Source organism: Felis catus, chromosome B1, assembly GCF_018350175.1.
Source record: "Felis catus isolate Fca126 chromosome B1, F.catus_Fca126_mat1.0, whole genome shotgun sequence".
Classification (NCBI taxonomy): Eukaryota; Metazoa; Chordata; class Mammalia; order Carnivora; family Felidae; genus Felis; species Felis catus.
In genome coordinates this window covers 163,841,725-163,861,551 of record NC_058371.1, presented here as the reverse complement: position 1 = coordinate 163,861,551, position 19,827 = coordinate 163,841,725, and the positions used below count along the sequence as shown (strand labels likewise).

The 19,827-nt window shown below is 44.3% G+C and overlaps 1 protein-coding gene across 2 annotated transcripts in view; it reads left to right on the top strand.

The window, feature by feature from the left end:
- The first annotated feature begins 7,368 nt into the window (after window positions 1-7,368).
- Window positions 7,369-19,827, top strand: part of CWH43 (cell wall biogenesis 43 C-terminal homolog) — a 58,126-nt gene continuing 45,667 nt past the window's right edge. Inside the window, exons 1-5 of one of the 2 annotated variants that reach the window (XR_006597107.1) lie at window positions 7,369-7,498; window positions 9,363-9,554; window positions 13,748-13,868; window positions 14,251-14,405; window positions 16,908-17,109. Coding sequence is in view for 1 of the 2 variants with exons in the window: in XM_023253127.2 (XP_023108895.2) it covers window positions 7,456-7,498; window positions 9,363-9,554; window positions 13,748-13,868; window positions 14,251-14,405; window positions 16,908-17,109 (713 nt within the window). In the remaining variant the exon portion in view is untranslated. The remainder of the gene's footprint in view (window positions 7,499-9,362; window positions 9,555-13,747; window positions 13,869-14,250; window positions 14,406-16,907; window positions 17,110-19,827) is intronic. The other variant, XM_023253127.2, reaches the window with a different exon arrangement.

Below are 19,827 nucleotides of genomic sequence, written 5' to 3'. Positions count from 1 at the left end.
CAATATCCAAGAAGACTCTTTCCTCCTTTGGTGCTGAAAATGCCAGTCACTTGCTCCCCTGGGCTGCCTTGCAGTAAGGGCATGTGGTCTAATCTCCATCAGTCAGACTTTGACTTAGGAGCCAGTGATGCCAGAGGAAAAGATGGGAGCGCTTCTTTGGCAGCAGGGAAATGTGCCCCTCAGATCACCCTTCAAGAGAATCTTGCTGTGAGGAGTACAATTAGCAGACAGCCTCTGGCATCCACTGAGGCATTGATTCCATGTCTCTAACCAAGCAACTCCATTCAACAGAGGGGAAAAGGGGTGTACAGGGGGGCTGGGCTATTCCTCTCCCATGCAGGATCCTCAAACAGGCTCCTATTCCATCCGGCTGAGACTTTCGCAGCAGTCACTGCAGTCTTAGGTTCTTCTCACCCCATCCTCCCTCCCACCTGCTCTCTTTTCCTGAGTGTCAGACCTGCATCACCCTCTGAAGGCTCTCTCTGCCTACCCCTGCTCCCTCCCCTGTTGTTTTTCATGAGTATTTCCCTCATAAATATCTATGGGGAAATAGGTTCTATTTATGTACATGGGTCAGAAAAAAGCTTAGGTTGGAAAGCCGCCACCATGGGGCAAAAGCTCCCGGGGTTAGCTAGCGAGATATTATAATGGAATCACGAGTAGCTTGTTATATCACCTGCAGGGAATTACTTTCCATCTGACACCAATGTACTATTGTATTTTGATCACAAACTCCGCTTGTCCCCTAGACCCTTTGCTTCTTACACACACAAGTTGATTACTATCTGATTGTTTTCTTCACGTTCACCGTGTGTGTAAGATCTTGAACGCTCAATAAATATGGAGCTGAAACCCGTTTGGGGCTTTTGTCTCCTCATAGACGTCAGCCTCTCTCATATTCAATTCTGTGTCTGCCCTCTTCCTGGACAAGCGAGCACCCCAGACGCGTAGTATGCGACAAATATCTTTCACTTCCAATTCTGTCCTGGTGTGTGCTTCCTCCCTAGGGACATTAACGGACACACCCTCTCTGGAGGTGCTGGCAGATATGACAGCCAGAAAGGGATGATCTGGGGGCCATGGTGGCTCTGATGCCGGTAGCAGGAGCAATTGCAGGATAGTTGGGTTTCCGGCATGGACATGTCAGCGGAGCAACCTGTGGCATCACTGCCCAGGGCAGCAGAGGTTTTCTCCGCACATCAGTAATGCAGTTTGGTTTTTGGCTGTTGTTTCCGGAGGGTTAGCTGTGGGCTAGTCTATGAGTGAGCTGGGATTTGAATACGGGTCGGTTTAGCTCTGAAGCCCCATTTAAAAAAATTTTTTAAGTGTTTATTTGTGTTTAAGAGAGAAGGGGGGGGAGAGAGACAGAGAGAGGGAGGGAGGGAGGGAGAATGAGCAGGGGAGGGGCAGAGAGAGAAGGAGACACAGAATCCAAAGCAGGCTCCAGGCTCTGAGCTGTCAGCCCAACATGGAGCTCGAACCCACGGACTGTGAGATCATGACCTGAGCCGAAGTTGGACACTCAACCGACCAAGCCACCCAGGCGCTCCTAAAGCCCCACTCTTAATAACTGTATTATGGTTCCCATTTTTCCAGTTCAAACGAATGTGATGATTTTATAGGTAACCTTAGTTGAAAATCTGATAGAAGACTCTGGCAATTGAGGAGACTGATTTCCCTAGAGAGTGTTTACTGACCAAATATTCATGAGGGGCAGCGTCACAATTCCTAGAGGACAAATTAGTACAAACATCACACTCACATTTTGTAACCAGATTATTCCTCGTTCTCTTTTTTGTGCCTAGAAGGGCACAGGATGAGTGCTCAATGGCATTCCCTTAAATTTTCATACCCACTTAACCAATATGTGGGCATATTGGTTGGGGCAATGCTAGTTCTCTAATGAATAAACCCCAGCATTTCAGTGGCTTAATCACATATACCAGTTCAAGGTTGGTGTTCCCAGTCAATGGACTAGTTTTCCACCTTGTAATGAGTCAAGGACCTAGGCCCCCCTCCTCTTGTGGCTCAGTCTTTCCCTGGGGCCTCAATATCACAAGCAGAAGAGGAGAGAAGGGGAGAGGGCAGCACGTTTCCACCTCCTTGTCTGGCAGTGACACATGTCACTTGGTCACATTTCACTGATGAGAACCAGTCACACAAGACCCCGTGGAGATGCCAGAGAGCTCAGAAGGGCAGCCTCTGGCTAGCAGCTCCCTTCCAGTAACAACACTATCCTACGGACAGTCGAGGACAGACAGGAATATCTGGTAGATAGCCAACCTTCTCTGCCATGGAGAGCTTCCACTTTGCTTCCATTCAAGGGAAGAAACTTAGCCGTCCAAAGTGGAGAGAGGCAGGCAACGAGTACTCTGTTTCTTCACAGGGACAAGTTGAAGTCAGCTAATCTCAAGTAAAATCCAGTGCCTTGAAGACTTTGGCTAAAGCAAAGCCAAAGATCATCAGCTTCTTAGAGAACTTCATTACTTTTTTCATTTTGTTAGGGACGTGTAAACTCTCTCTTCTCATGTTTTCTAGGTAGGGAATCTGTTTATTGAATACTATCATAAACAAAGCAACCTCAATATCCATCAAAAGGGGAATGGTTAAGTAAATGATATATAACCATCCTATGAAATAACATATGGCCATTTAAAGTCACATTGCAGAAGACTGTTTATGGACAGGAGAAAATATTCTCAATGTATTAGGCAAAAAGAAGCAAATAATCAAAGATAATTAAATAACTACTAATCAATTATTAATTAAAATGTAAAGGACTAACAGAACTATACATTTTCTGTATATGGCATATTCTCTCTATGTGTGTGTATATATATATATATTTATATGTGTATATATATATATTTATATGTATATATACATGTATGTATGTATCCATGCTGTAATAGATTGCATTATTGTTTGAAACCCTTCCTGCCTCTTTTGTACAGACTTTGCCCCACTGAGGTCGGCTTGACCACTGTATTTGCTGAGTGTGATTGGGAGAAATGTGGTTTTCCATGAGACCCACAGATAGACGCTGCTCCCTCAGCCTGAGTCCCAGATTCCTGATGATGGAAAGCCACCGCAGCCGACCCACCGTGGACATGTGATGTGAGGGAGTAACAAACATTTGTCATTGTAAAACATGAACTTGGCTTATATGAAGCAGCACAGACCCTTTTCAAAAAATCATGAGCATAATTGAGAGCTTGAAGTGACATGAAGGACTTTCTTCTTATTTTGCCTCTTCAAAGAAAATCATTTCTGTTTTTTGTTAGACCAGAAGATCTTCATTATTCCGTAAAAGTATTATCTTCTAGTAGAGATTCTTGTCTTCTGATAAAAATAGTCTCAATATGCTCACACTGACCTTGACGTGCTCATGCTCCAAGTAATAGGGAAAGAAGAAAGAAGCAGTGGGCAATACCATAATGGGCTTCATTCACTTCCATGTAAAATAAGAATGCAAATGGCATTTGGAGGTCAAAGAAGAGATAAGGACAAAAATGAAAAGACCATGGCCTTTGAAATCAAATTAAAGCCAGGCAGATTGTAAATACAGAATGTGAGGCAGCAGCAGCGAATTATATATAATAGATGCATTCACAGAGCAGGCCAAACTGAATGGTGCTGATATCAGCTATACAGTAACATATTCTGTATGTAATTAGTAAAAGTTATATAATAACAGTAGTTAACTACCAATGAAATTCAATGGAGAGCAAGCTAATTAAAAGTTCATATAAGCATTCTATTTGACTTACGATATTTGGGAATGAAATGAAAAGCAACTTCATAATTAACCTTCTAAAGGAACAATAATTCAAACTACACTTACAAGCTACATAGGAAAGGGTCAGGAATCATGATACATTTTCCCACAATGCGCCACAGAGGGACAAAATGGTAAATCAGAAAAATTACTGCAAACACAACCGAAATATTATTATCCCTTTGTAGAGGGTAAGGGGGAAAAAACCTTTGATGAAATTTTCATTGGCATACTGACGCCATTCTTCTCTCTGCAGTTGGAAAAAATTCAGAATATATTGGAGAGTGCCTAGAAAAGGCAATTAACATGAGCTCAGGATGGAGAGGCTATTGATGTAATGGTCAAATGAGTACTTACCTACAATATGCTTAGCATGAGGTCAAATATTATGAAGGAATATACAAATAATAATGCAAGCTACCATTTGTTAAATACCGTAAATACCATAGGCGATGTGCTGAGTGCCTTAGTACGAGGTGTATTTGAACCTCAAGTCAACACTGTGTATAAAATAGGTGTTTATAGCAAAGACAGACAACTGCTCACCATAACTTGGTTTCTTTCCTTTCTGGGCCCACAGCTAGACTGCATTTTTCCAGATTCTCTTGAAGTTAGCTGTGATCAAACAGTTAAAGAGGAAAAGAAAATACTAAGACTAAAAACTGAGCTCTGAGTGGAAGAGAAAACACAGTGTATCCTTAATAGAAGCAAAGTTTTCCCTAAAGCTTAGCTTTGAAACCTACATGGCACACAGAGCACTAGGTTAGATGCTTTTCATATGGGTGTATGAAAAATAAACCTATGTGGGCAAAAAGGGAGGAAAATGCAGTGTCTGCTGTTTACATTCACTGAAGTCCCTCACATGTTGAAGAATGGCTGATACCAAATGACTGAAACTCAGCCAAAACATTTTTACAAAATAAAATAACCAGAATGAATTGCATTTTCAAAAACTGTCTCCTTTAAAAAAAAAAAAAACTATCTTCTTGAGATATAATTCACACACCCATAATTCACCCATTTAACAAGTATTATGCAATATTCTTAGTGTATTCATGGAATTGTACAACCACTGCCCCAATCTAAGTTTAGAGCGTTTTATCCCCCCTTGAAAGAAACATATACCTACTAATTCCCTTTCCTTTGCCACTTGGCCCCCAGCCCTGAGCAACTATTAACTTACTCTTGGTCACTATAAATTTGCCAGTTTGGAAAATTTCATTTAAATGGAATCATACAATATGTGGCTTACATTGTGATTGGCTTCTTTTACTTAGTGTAACGTTTCCAAGCCGTATTCATCGTGTAGCATATATCAGTACTTTATTCCATTATTGCTAAATATTATTCTATTGTTTGGCCATACCACATCTCGTTTATCCATTCAGCGGTTGTCGCGCATTTGGGTTTTCCCACTTTTTGGCTATTCTGAATACTGTTTCTGTGAGCATCTGTGTACAAATTCTGCACTTCCATTTTTCTTAGGTATACATACTCAGGAGCAGTGATAGGTCATATGTTAACTCTATTTAGTCATTTGAGAAATTATCAGACTGTTTTGCAAAGTGGCTACGCCATCTTATATTCCCACAATGTAGAAGGGTTCCACTTTCTCCAAATCTTTGCCGATACTTGTTATTGTCTGACTTTTTGATTATAGCCATATTAGTGAGTGTAAAGGGGCATCTCGTTGTGGTTTTGACTTGCCTTCCCCTAATGAAATGATTTGAATATTTTTTGCCTGTGTTTATTGGCTACTTGTATAATGTTCTTTGGAGAAAGGTCTATCACATCTCTTCATCTTTAAATTGGGTTATTTGTCTTTTCACTGTTGACTTGTATTTTTTTTTAATACATATTCTAGATACCAGTTCCTTACCAGATGTATGATTTGACAACACGGTCTCCTAATATGTACATTGCTTTTCCACTTTTTTGATAGTGTCCTTTAAAGCACAAAAGCTTTTGGGGTGCCTGGGTGGCTCAGTAGGTTGAGCATCTGACTTTGGGTCAGGTCACAATCTCATGGTTCATGGGTTCGAGCCCTTCATCGGGCTCTGTGCTGACAGCTCAGAGCCTGGAGCCTTCTTCGGATTCTGTCTGTCTGTCTGTCTGTCTGTCTCTCTCTGTCCCTCTTCGGCTTGTGCATGTGCTCTCTCTCTCTCAAAAACAAATAAATAAACATTAAAAAATGGAAAGCCCAAAAGCTTTTAATTTTGATGAGGTCCAACTTACCTCTTACGTCTTTGTTACTTGGGCTTTGGGTGTCATTCTTAAGGATCCACTGCCCAACCTAAGACCCTGAAGATTTACTCTTATGTGTTCTTCTCAGAGTTATAGTTTTATGTCTTACCGTTAGGGCTTTGATCCATTTAGGGTTAGTGTTTGCATATTATGTGAGGTAAGGGTCCTACTTTATTCTTTTTCAGGTGGCTATCCAGTTGTCCTAGAACCATTTGTTGAAGACCATCTGTTTCCCCATGTACTTGTCTTGGCAAGCTTGTTGAAAAGCATCTGACCCCAATGGAGAGGATTCCTTTTGGGGCTCTCAGTTCTATTGCATTGATGTATATGCTATCCTTGTGACAGGAGTCCTAGGAAGTAACTAAGTGATTTTGGAACTCTTTGCCTAAAACTCCTATGGACTTTTAGCAACAACTGCTCTTAAGGGATTCTGAGGCTTTTAGGCAACTCATCATTGTTTCATTTCAGAGCAAACTTTCCAGCAGTGATAAATGATAAACTCTTCTAAAAAATTAAAGCGAATTAAAATAAATTGCTCTGAGAAGGTTCAAAAAAAATTTCAAGACATTCTGGGGTGTGGTAATATGTGAGCGAGAAACCACCGGCCTTCTTCACTGGCTCCGCTGTTGACTGGAACTCCTCTCCCTTTTCCCCTTCGGGATGGGCACTCTCAGACATCATTATTCATGAAGTTGAGGAGGGCAGAGTTTCCACTCACCTCACCTGTTTCCTCTCCCCTGAGCAAGTGTTGCAAGGTCTCTACAAGCCATAGAAAATCCTGGAGCCTCTGGGATTTTCGGACCACCCTTCCAGAGCGCAATTTGTTTACCGCCCGGCTGAGAAGTAGCTCAGTCTCGGGAGGCTAATGCCGCCTCCCAAGTGTTAGCCCCGGCTTAAAGAAGGCCCACGGTCCTGTTGGCACCTGATGGCCCCGGGCGCCGGAGCCCGTCCTGCAGGCCCCCTCCCGTCCAGCCTGCGCCTCGCAGCGCACCAACGTGGGGCTCCTTTTAGACCCCGCACCAGCCGCCCGTCCTCTGGGGCTCCGGCAGCGCTCCATCCCCGCGCTGCTCTGCGGCCGAGCCGGGCAACCCCGCCTTCGCCCCGACAACGGGGTTCCAGGCCCCCGCGAGTCTGCCTGGCGCCACGGCGCGGGGCGGGGGCGGCCGGCCGGGGGTGCGGCGGCGGAGCGAGCAGGTGGTGCGGGCCCGGGCAGGCTGGGCTGGGTGTGGTGGGCGGGGGCGGACGCGCGGCGGCCCCACCCTCTCCTGGGCCCGGCCCGGCGCGCGGGCCGCGGGGCTGGAGGGTGGCAGCAGGCTCGGCGAGGGGACGTGCGCGCGGACCCGGCTCCGGAGGACGCGGCGGCGGGCGCGGGGCGTGCGCGGCGGGGCAGGCGCTCGCTGCTCGCTCGGAAAGCGCCGCTGCGCGTCGCGGCCATGTCCTGGCTGTGGCGAGAAATCCTCCTGGAGAGCCTCCTGGGTAAGCTGAGGCCGCCGCCCCCGGGCGCGCGTTCGCGGGGGCCTGCCCCCCACCCGGCCCGGAGCCGCGGCGCTCGGCCGGTTGGCTGGGCTCGGGAGGGAGCGCGCCGCGCGCCCAGGATGCAGAAGTCCTCTGGGAACTTTTGCTACCGCCGTCAAAAAAGACGAGACCTAGACTGAGGTTCGGAAGCCGAGGATTCCGTGGGGGAGACGGTGCCTCCGAGCTCCACTCCACCCTGGGATGGCTCTCTATTCTCCACGTGTCGACCTTGACCCCGCGCGGCTGGGACCGCTCCCGAACCGGCCCCCTCCGCGACCTTTACGTTAGTAAGATTCAGTACCGGACCTTAACTTTCACAAGGAAAGGGGTCCCCGTGTCCCCCAGCGGCTTGAGGTGAGCACGCAGGGAGGCAGCTGCTGTCTGTGTTGGCCCCGCACGAGTGGCCTCGGTGGCGGCTGCGCGTTTGGGCATTGCGCGAAAAGCGTCGAACTGGGGTCCCATGTGCGCACCTCGCAGCTTTGCAAAAAGCCCCAAGGACAATTATTGGGCAGTTCTCTCGGAGTCGTGTGACTAAAGTCAGATTTCCCAAATGTTTGGGACAGTGTTATAATCTCGCTGTTCATTATGAAACATTATTTTCGCTTGGGAGGGGCACCTTCCTAAGAACTTGATTTTCTGGGAGCTGGTAATACTCGGGAGGGTACCCCCCACTTTTTTTCCCCCTAGGTTCAAATGTATTAAGTACGGCGGTGTAAAGTGAATTACGTTCAGTAAGTACCCAGGGTGCTAGGTATTCTGTGTACTTGATCTCATTTAATCTTAGCAACTCGGTGAGGTGGCTGAAAGGACTACTTTGCTGGTTCAGAGAGGGAGCCTGAGAAGTACCTCGGGAGAAAGTTACTACACGTGATGGTTAGATGGCTACGTTTGGAGCCAGTCTGCGTGGGTTTAAGTTCACTCTGCCGTTTGCCACTTTTTCAACTTTAGACGATTACTTTCTGAATCTCAGAAGTTTTTTTGTTCTTGTTTGTTTTTACGCTTGTAAGAGGGGAGTAAAAAGTGTCCATTATCATAGGACGTGAGCTGTAGGAGGAATAAGATCTCTGTAAATACCTAGCACAGATGCTGCCGCATAGTAAGTGCCCATTAGGTAATTATTGTTGTAGAAGATTATACAGTCAGTAGTTGGCAGAGGTGAACCTGACTCCAGATCCTGGAATTTCACTACGCCATACTGTCTTATAAGGTTAGGTTTTAAAAAGTCTGCTAACAAGTAAATGATTGTTGCCTGACTAACCTGCCTTTGGATGTAGTCTGGAGTGGGAGCAAAGGAGGGGCCACCTGCTGTTTGTTCGTTTTTTTTTTTGTTTTTTTTTGTTTTGCTTTTTTTTTTTTTTTTTTTTTTTTTTTGGTAGTTATCTCTACACCCAGCCCAGAGATCAAAAGTGGCATAGTCCTCCTTTTGAGCCAGCTGGACACCCTTGTTAGTTCCCCTTTTTGTTTTTCATGATATTGCTCTTTATAGGATGGTTGACTTAGGTAAAGAAATTTTGTCAATTTCAACCTAGATGGTCCAAATGAAGAGGTTTCAATAAACGGACGACCTGTGTGGGTGTGAACAAGGTTAAAGGAATAAACAAGGGGTGTCAAGGGACTCACAACAGCAGGAAGCCATTTTCAACCTGGGATATTCTCTTCTTGTCCCAGGAAGGGGAGGAATTAATTCTGTACAGGAACCCAGTTAGGGTCAGAATCGTGAAGGAGGGTGGTCAGCCGGAGCCCTTACAGTGGAGGGGCAGGGCTACTGTTTGAAACAAAGTCACATTTACACATTCTCCTTAATCTTTTTTTTTTTTTTTCCTAGGGTATGTTTCTTGGTCTCTCTGCCATGGCCTGGGACCGATGATTTATTACTTTCCCCTGCAAACTCTAGAACTCACTGGGCTTGAAGGTTTTGGCATAGTGTTTCTTTCTCCAATATTCCTAACACTTACTCCTTTCTGGAAATTGGCTAACAAGAAGTGGATGCTAATCCTGTTGCGGATAATTACTATTGGTAAGATTTAAAAGTGCTTCTTGAAGGGGTTGTGTATGTGTGTTTGTTTTTTGTTTTTTGTTTTTTTCAAAATCAAGGGAAAATATGTACATTGTTCTTTGTATGCTAAATGATTAAATGAAAAACAAAGATCACTCTTTCTCTTACTACTGTCTTAAAGAGTTTTACTAGAACTGGAAGACTAGACCAAGAGCCAATGTCTTTAACATTTCTAACTTTTCTGTCAGATCAGAAAAGCCTAAAAAAATCACTGAAATCAAGAGGGAGAACAGGTCAACTCTTGAAAATTTTGTGTACTTTTTTTCCAACTATGACAGAAAACTCAGAAACCATTAAAATTTGTTGAATGATACTTCATGAAAGTAGGAAAATTATGCCCAATGAACACTATAGTAAACAGAGTCAAACAAATTAGGAAAGATATTTGTAACTCTTTTGTCAAAGGGCTAATATCACTAACATGGAGTTTTTACAAATCAATAATAAAAAGGAACAACAATTCGATAGGTAACAGAGCAAAGGATATGATCAGTTTACTGGGAAAAAATGTAATTTTTTAAATATGTATTTTAAAATTAAAATGTGTAGAATACAACTTACACACACACATATATTTGTATGTAGCTTCATATGCTGGATTGCCAAAGTCGGGTAACACTGTATTGTAAGGACGGGAAAGCGGGCACTCAGACATTGCTGGTGGGGATATAAATTGGCACAAGTTCTGCAGACGATAATTTATCAGCATTTATCAAAATTACAAATACATATATACCCTTTTGCTCAGCAATTCCATTTCTAGAAATATACCCTACAGATATACTTACGTATGGCTTAAGATGGTAAAACTTGGGGCGCCTGAGTGGCTCAGTCAGTTGGGCGTCCGACTTCGGCTCAGGTCATGATCTCGTGGTCCATGAGTTTGAGCCCCGTGTTGGGCTCTGTGCTGACAGCTCAGAGCCTGGAGCCTGTTTCAGATTCTGTGTCTCCCTCTCTCTCTGACCCTCCCCCGTTCATGCTCTGTCTCTCCCTGTCTCAAAACTAAATAAACGTTAAAAAAATTTTTTTTTAAAAAAATGGTAAAACTATAAGGTTGTTAATCATTATAGCAATATTTGTAATAGCAAGGTTAGAAATAACCTACATGTCCTATATATGGGATTGGTTAAATAAATTATGGTTTTGAAAATTGGAACACTGTAGAATACTGGGCAGCTATATAAACGAACGAGAACATTATGTAAGGAATGGAATAATCTTTAAATATATTATTAAGTGAAAAAAAGGAATCACTAAACAGTGTGTGCAGAATACTAACATTTGTATAAGAAGGTTTAGATGGAAATATAGTTAGTTTTTAATGCATTAAATGGCCCTAGAAGCATTTAAAAAAAAAAAAAAACAAAATCCCGATAGCATTTTAGTTACTTGAAAATGGTATCTAGACACAGACATAAAAGGGAAACTTTGCCATACATACCTTTGGTATCTTTTAGATTCTGAATTTGAATGTGTTATGTCGCCATTAGCAATTATCAATTAAAAATTTTGAATGTACACTTACTGTCCCAAGGAATTGAGATTATTAATATAAATAAATATTGAGAGACCTTGAAGAAGTACTGGGAGTAAAAAAGTAAGAGGGTGGGGTCATGGAAGAAAAGGTTTAGAAAACAAAAACACCAGACTGTGATCTGGTTGAATCTGTAGCTGAAAACTCCAGATGTCTTACTCTTCTGTTACAATGCAGTGCAGCCGGTTTCTCTGGAGTTTTCCAAGTGGCGTGTATTTCTTCTCTCTGGATACAGTCATTTGACTTTTTTTCAGAAACAGTGACAGGAATTACTATGAAATTGCCTTCTGCTTTTCTGTGGGCCAGTCCCCGAAGAAGGCAGAATGAGGTTAGGGCAGTGAGTTCTGTGGATACCCGCAAGGGTGTAGGACTCGGCTTCTCAAGATCTTGGGCTCCGAAAGGATAGTGGTAAAGACCACTGAAAAATGCACCCTTTATGCAGACGACGTCCAGAGAAATGGAAAGACCAATCAAATGTGAAAATGTCAGCTCCAGAAATAATAGAAATGAGGCGTTCTACCCTGAGTTGAGGGTATAGTGGCCGAGCTACACTGCCTTCGGCTTACAGTACCCTCCTAGGAATTACTGTGGCCTGAGTGTTGCAGGTTTCATTTTCTCATCACGCTCCTTGGTTGGCTTTAATGGGAGTGGTCTCGTCAGTGGCACTTCTTTGTTGCCTTTGCTCAATGCTGCCTGTGTCAAGCCTTATCTACAGAGCTATTGACTGAGAGTTACTGGGGTGGTTTTTTGATTGTTTAAATCCACTTCTGGCCAAGTAACTTCTGGTGGCTGTAAGGGATGTTGATATTAATAAGTTTGGGGTGTGTATGGTATTTGGGATGCTTCCTGTTGTTCCCATTTCGCCTCCTTCCTCTGTGCAGATCCATCACTTGAGTTGAGGTGGAGATAAATTTGAGAAAATGGAGTAGGTAGGAAAGTGATGTCGAATTTGAGGATGAAGAGACTGTTTTGGCCAGATCCTCTTCTGGGTAGTCACTGAGCTCTGCTGATGCTAGACAGAGGCTGCTGTAAGCTGTGGTTTACCTTAAAACTCCCTTCAGATGCTGCTAAGGAAATGAAACAACTTTGTCTTTAAAGACAAAGTCCTAAGGAATCCTTATATAACGACAGAGAAGATCTGGGTGTTACATGCTATCACCTCATCTGGCACCTCAGACGTTTTGGGTTAATTACTATGTACTTAACTACAAACTAGTTCATATTCCTATTGGTTTAGGTCTTTTCTTGCCTGATAAATTTTGACCCACTAGGATGGCTCTAATCAAAAAGATAGGTAGTGATGAGTGTTGGCAAGAATATGGAAAACTTGAACCCTCACACATGACTGGTAGGAATATAAAATGGTGCAGCTGCTTTTGAAATCAGTTTGGCAGTTCCTTGAAACGTTAAGCAGAGTTCTCATATGACCTATTCCACTTCTCAGTATATACCTGAGAAAACGAAAACCTATGTTCATATAAGACCTTGTTTGCACACAAATGTTTATAGCAGTATTATTCTTTTTTCAAAACAAATACAAATGTTTATTTATTTTTGAGAGAGAGAGAGAGAGAGAGAGAGAGGGGGAGAGCAGGGGAGGGGCAGAGAGAGGGAGACACAGAATCTGAAGCAGGCTCCAGGCTCTGAGCTGTCAGCACAGAGCCCGATGCAGGGCTCGAACTCATGAACTGCGAGATCATGAGCTACGCTGAAGTTGCTTAACTGACTGAGCCACCCAGGTGCCTCCAGTGTATGATTTATATATTTATAAATGAATGATAAAATTAATAATTGTCAATGTTTTTTCTGCATCCTGATTTTAAAAAAATAGTGTTCATTTATTTTTGAGAGAGAGAGCACGCATGCATGGAAGCAGGGAAGGGGCAGCGAAAGAGGGAGACACGGAATCCCAAGCAGGCTCCAGGCTCTGAGCTGTCAGCACAGAGCCTGATGTGGGGCTCGAACTCACAAACTGAGGTCATGACCTGAGCTGAAGTCGGACACTTAACTGACTGAGGCACCTAGGCACCCCTAGCAGCATTATCCTTAGTAGCCAAAGAATGGAAACAACCCAAATGCCCATCACTGATGAATGAATGAAATGCAGTATATCCATGCAGTGGATATGATTCAGCCATAAAAAGGAACGAAGTACTCATACATGCTATAATATGGATAAGCCTTGAAAATATTCTGATTAAATGGAAGAAGCCAGTCACAGAAGGCTACCTAGTATAGGAGTCCACTGATATGAGATGCCCAGAATGGGAAAAATCTATACGACAGGAAGTAGATTAGTGATTGCCAGGGGTTGGGGCAGTAGGGAGGAGGAAAAGGGAGTTTCTTTTTGGGGTGGTAAAAATATTCTGGAATTAGTGGTAATAGTTGCACAACTTTGTGAATATATTAGAAACCATTGAATTGTACACTTGAACGTAGTGAACGTATTGTTAAGAATGACATCACAAAAAATTAAAAATTGTTTAATTTATACACACAAGTCCATATTTATCTGTCTGGGTGTAGAGATGGTGTCAGATGCAACAGTTATCGAATGCAGATCATTGTGTTCCAATGCATGATTGCCGGAAATGTTGAGCTCTCCTTAATTTGTTTGTAGGCAGCATCGCCTCCTTCCAGGCTCCAAATGCCAGAGTTCGGCTAGTGGTCCTTGCCCTTGGAGTGTCTTCCTCGTTGATAGTACAAGCCGTGACATGGTGGACAGGAAGTGGCTTACAAAGGTATGGTATCTTATATCCATCGACAAAGGTTCGTATCTTAACCAGGTGTGATCATTTACCAAAGAGAAAGTTGGGACCAGGAATATAAGTGATAGTTTTTACTTTGCATACAGCTTCTAGAAGTCTCACTTTTTCCCCCTTTTCACAAAATCGGAATGCGAATACTTGCCATCAGTCTCCACGATGTTTTGAGAATTAGGAAATTGCAACAAGTTGCCTAGGTAATGGGCTTTATAAAGACTGAAGATGAAGGCATGTTCATTACTGCAAATTACCAACAGGGCTACTTTATAGACTCCTTCTATGAAACTATGAAATTCACTCTGACCATGGTACATTGAAAGCACATAAAAAGTTATTAAAAATACTTTTGTTCTTACAGGTACCTCAGAATCTGGGGATTCATCTTAGGACAGATTCTTCTTCTTGTTCTCCGCATATGGTACACTTCACTAAATCCAATCTGGAGTTATCAGATGTCCAACAGAGTGATACTGACATTAAGTACCATAGCCACACTTGATCGCATTTACACAGGTAAGCGTACGCCCAATTTATTTAGGGATCTGCTCTCTTGCATAATTTACTTATCTGAATGGAACACATCTTGAAAAGATAAGAAGTCTTTCTGCATTTTGCCTCTGTTTCAATTTTTTGCTCCCTCTGAAAGAGTAACCAGCACAGCCAGTGGATTATTATCTAAGCAGAAGGCACCTTTTCCTTGCCAGAACCGAGGATGAAAATAATAAGCCATTTCTGGCTTGTATCAGTGTGGAGTGGGAGAGTAAACCAGGCTTGAGACTCCCAGCTGGCTTAAAGTTTGTCTTTCTCCCCTCTCCCTCTGGATGGGGCTGAGGGATGAGACCCTTCATCTCTCTTCCTCCACACTGACCCCCGTATATCTCTAACACTGTGAGAAGTTATTCATGAGCAAAGGCTCTGGGAACTGTCTGGGTTTTTTATTTTTTGTTTCTTTTTTTCTTTTCTGGGAGTCTGAAGATGTTTAAGCTCCAAGTCTGAAGGTTGAAAAAGAAAGGAAATCTTGCATATTTATACCAAATCACCTGTCTCTCTCTGGAGCTGACTTTCTCAGAGACATACACATCCCCAGCTTGCATATTTACTCCATATGCTAACTTGAGATCCTTCTGAAAAGAAGGGAGAAGTGTTACTAGATTCTGGTAACTTGCACCTGGCTTTTTGTGTGAGTCTCAGTGAGTCACTGTTCTTTTGTCAATACAAGGAGAAATCTCACAGATTAATGGAAGTTTAGAGGGTTTTGGCTCAGCATGAACAAAGTGCTTGTATAATCCGCCTCTCGCCCCAATTTTGGCATGAAACAGGGACAGTGAGAACAAGGGAACATCATTCAAGGATATTGGTCAAGTGACATTACTATTAGAACATTTAGAACTCAGTCTGGTGCCCTAATATATGCTTTATGTTTCATAAAACACTAACATTGAAAGGTGGAAACTCAGGCAGCAAATTTCACAGGTACAGGCTGATAAAGATCTGAACTTCAGGGTATCATTTACATTTCCTGACTTGAGTTTTCTTTTTTCTCGCCTCTGTTTTAATTTATGTGACCCAGTTGTTGGTCCCTTCCTGTTTTTGCCCCGTACCTCATTTACAAAACCCCAGACTCCTCATCAGTTTCCCCAGAATATCAGATCACACCAGGCAGTTTTGTAGTTTTCGTGAGGATTTGCTGGGTCCTGGGAGAGGGGTCCCCGACCAGAGTCCACAGCAGTGGTGCTCCGCAAATTCAGTTTAGGTCTCCCTCTTCCCCACCCAAAGACTGCTCAGTCTCCAGGCCCTGGCCTCCTTTGTCTTCACCACCCTTCCCATCATCCCTGTGGCTCACAGCTCTGCTTCTCTCCCTCTGACTCCTTTATTGGCAGAATGGCTTTCCTCCTCCTCATGAAACAGACCCTAAGACTTTCTTCTGTCCTGCAGAGAGCTTCCCAGTAGCACGGGCCATCAGCCCAGCAGGCTGTCTGTTCTTACAAAGACATTCTCCTGCCAGCATTTTCTCCGGTTGTTACGTTTTTGTGTGTGAAGTCATTGATGCAGTGAAATGAGACCTCTTGGTGAAACAGCCCTGGGAAGTAGGGAATAGTTAGGGACACAGGTGGTGGAGTTGGTCTGCCTAAGCTCTCTTTACCAGCTGTATGATCTTGGACAAGTGACTTGTTCTCTCTGGGCCTCAGTTTTTGGATCTACTAAATGGGTCTAGTAACAGAGGTTACCTTGTAAAGTTGTTGCCAGGATTAAATGAGTTCCTATCAAAGGCTAGGAAGAGACCTGAAACTCAGGAACTGCTCAGTAAGTGTACGACTATTACCCTGGGTGCACAGTGGGGTAGGTGAGAGCCCTCTTTGGGGGTGGGGGGAAGGCAGGGACATGGCCTGGTGTCCCAGGGGAAGGCGGGGACATGGCCTGGTGTCCTGAATATGTTCCACTCAAGTAGGACTGCATCTGTTCCCTCAACATACCAGTCACTTTTCCTGTATATGTATATATATATTTTAATTTTTTTTAACGTTTATTTATTTTTGAGACAGAGACAGAGCATGAACAGGGGAGGGTCAGAGAGAGGGAGACACAGAATCTGAAACAGGCTCCAGGCTCTGAGCTGTCAGCACAGAGCCCGACGCGGGGCTCGAACTCACGGACCGCGAGATCATGACCTAAGCTGACGTAGGCCGCTTAACCGACTGCGCCACCCAGGTGCCCCTTCCTGTATATGTTTTTGCTCATACTGTTAACTTCACATGAAGTAAAGAACTCGCTGCATTTTCCCTTGTGAAATCCCAAAATGCTTGGTTCTCCCCAAAGCATTCCTGATCTAGCCTGCCTGAAATCATCTCTCACACCAACTAGCTCTTAGCACGTTCCGCTTTGTATTACAGTGCCACATCTTCCCTTCTAAAATAAGCTCCTTGAAGCCAGGTACCATTTCTTGCTTGCTACAAGTCTGTGAAATATAGAGGGTACATTTTCATGTAATTGACCATTTCCCATTTTTTATCCTAGATGGCGATTGCAGTAAGCCAGAGGGGAAAAATACTGGAGTGGCAGTCAAGGGCGTGGCCTCCAGACCTACCTGGTGCCTGGCAGGGGCTGCCTTTGGCAGTCTCGTGTTCCTCACCCACTGGATTTTTGGAGAGGTCTCGCTTGTTTCCAGATGGGCCGTGAGTGGGCACCCCCATCCAGGGCCAGATCCTAACCCATTTGGGTGAGTGTCGGTTTGGAAGCCATCAAGGAATTGGCTATTAAAGTTGAAGGAAGAAATACTTCTTTTGTTGAGCAGCTAGATCTGCGCCAGCCAGGTATTTCATATTCCACTTTCCCTAGATAGCAACAATGTTGCATGACGTTACTGCGTACTGTGGAGGGTGTTTGCCCCGGTGCTGAAGAGTTGCTAGAAAGCAGAGGATGGAGGGCTGAAGGTTGTGCCCGGTCAAGTAAGGTTTTGGAAGCTCCTGCTTGGGTGCTCTGAGGAAGTTTCCACATGGGGGAGCATTCTCAGGGGCAGAGAAGACACGCTGCTGCCATTTCCTTCAGACCCCTCCTTACAGTTACGGGCATTTGATGGGACGAGACCACGGTGCCCTGATGAGAGAAAACAGGATGGCAGCCTGGGCATCGATCTCTATTCTCTGCGAAGGAGGGACACCCAGAGAGATCTCTGCATCCTGTGATATTTTGGGACTTGCTCCAACCATGGGGCACCCAGGGAGTCAGCAGTCTTGAGATTAAGTGTCGGAACCAGCATATGCCTGGTCCTCATTAACCCTGTCTCTACCCTTTGGGATACGTCTTTTCTCCTGTGTTCAGGCCCAGCCTTTCATGTACAAAGATTGGAGGAACCTTTAAAACATCTGCCTCAGATAACTGTTTGCTCTTACAGTGTGGAGGTTCCCACATTTGGCAAATGCCTGGTGGATCCTTCCCCAGCAGACATGAGAGCATACCCCCAGGTGTCCAGGTCTGGACTCAGAAGTCCCCAGTCCCCAAACACGTTCGTCTTCCTCCATGCCTTGCTTCACCCTTCCTAGCTATCACTCTGTCATCCGAGCCAGAAACCAGGAACCAGAAATCATCCGAGCCAGAAACTCCTACAACTGTGTCTTTCTCATTTTCTGTGTCTATTTGGCATTAAGTCTAGTCAATTCTACTACTTCTCTCAGATCTGTCCCTTCCCCTGCGATCCCCACCCTATCTGCCTCTGTGGAGCCCTCACCATCTTTCATCTAGGCTTCCTCTCTTGCCTCTTCATGGTCTCTCTTCAGTGTGGCCTTCTCTGCACTGCCCCCACCAGCCCCGCCCCCAGTGAACTCTCCAGAAATGCACATCTAACTCCATCACTCCCTGGCTTAGAACCTTTAAGTGGTGTTTCCATACGAGGTCATGTGAGACAGGATCTGTTCCCCCACCCCTCTTACTTTTACAGACACTTCCTACCTTATCCCCGTGCTTCATCTGGGCTGAAATCACTTCCAGTTCCCTAGAAGTGCTGGACTGTTCCAGGCCTTTGTCTGCAAGTATGTGCTCTTCCCTCTGTCTGGCTGCCTTCTATGCCTTGGTGTCCTGGCAAGCTCTTACTCACCCCTCTAAACCCAGCTCAAGCATCTGCTCTGTGAAGTCTTCTCTGATTATCCCAAGGGTTCCTTTATGCTACATACTACCTTAAATTCCACCCTTAACCTCTTCTGTCTTTTATTATTATTGTGTATTACAATTTTAAAAAACATTACAGTTAGGGGCACTTGGGTGGCTCAGCCAGTTAGTTAAGCGTCTGACTTCGGCTCAGGTCATAATCTCACAGTACATGGGCTCGAGCCCTACATCGGGCTCTGGGCTGACAGCTTGGAGCCTGGAGCCTGCTTCAAATTCTGTGTCTCCCTCTCTCTGTTCCTCCCTCATTCATGCTCTGTCTCTCTCTCTCTCCTTCAAAAATAAATAAAAACATTGGGGCGCCTGGGTGGCGCAGTCGGTTAGGCGTCCGACTTCAGCCAGGTCACGATCTCGCGGTCGGGAGTTCGAGCCCCGCGTCAGGCTCTGGGCTGATGGCTCGGAGCCTGGAGCCTGTTTCCGATTCTGTGTCTCCCTCTCTCTCTGCCCCTCCCCCGTTCATGCTCTGTCTCTCTCTGTCCCAAAAATAAATAAAAACGTTGGGAAAAAAAATTTAAAAAAAAACACAAAAATAAATAAAAACAATAAAAAAAATTAAAAAAATACCATTACAGTTATTTTAGATCTTCCTGCTAGACAGCAAGCAACTTGAGGGCAGGGAATGGGAAAAAGAACTACTATTTATGATTTAACTCTGTCAGGCATGGAGCCAGGAGGTTTCCATATGTTAGCTCATTCACAGCTTGTATCTTTTGATCTTGGATGCCTTCGCATATTTGGGAGGAAGGGAAAGAAGGAAGAAAGGCACAAAGGAAGAGAAAGGAAGGGGATTCTTCCCATGCATCAAAGCTTTGTTTCGAAAATTCCCTTTAAAAATAGGCATCGGTTATATGGAACAGCAAAAGGAGAATTGGGCCAGGACCCCGAGGCCAGGCTTGAGGGCTGGAGTCCTGCTCAGCCAACAGTAACTCATCATTCGACTGTGGAAGAGTCACGTCGTGTCCCTGGCTTTGTTTTTCTCACCTGTAAAATGAGGGGCTTTTTTGGTAGACGTGTTGTAATTCTGTCTGTTGGAGGGAGGCATTGAAGATGGAGATGTAGCTCATGGGACCAGCATTTCCCCAACTGTGTTCTGTGGGACACTGGTGTCTTGAGATGTTGATAGATACCCTGAGAGAAAAAGGCAACGTCTCCTAAATCTGCACTTCACATTCCTCTCTTTGTGATTCACAATGCACATCCGCAGACGAGAGACCTCCTGGGAGTTTCTCAAACTTATTTGAAAATAGAATTCCCGGGCGCCTGGTTGGCTCAGTTG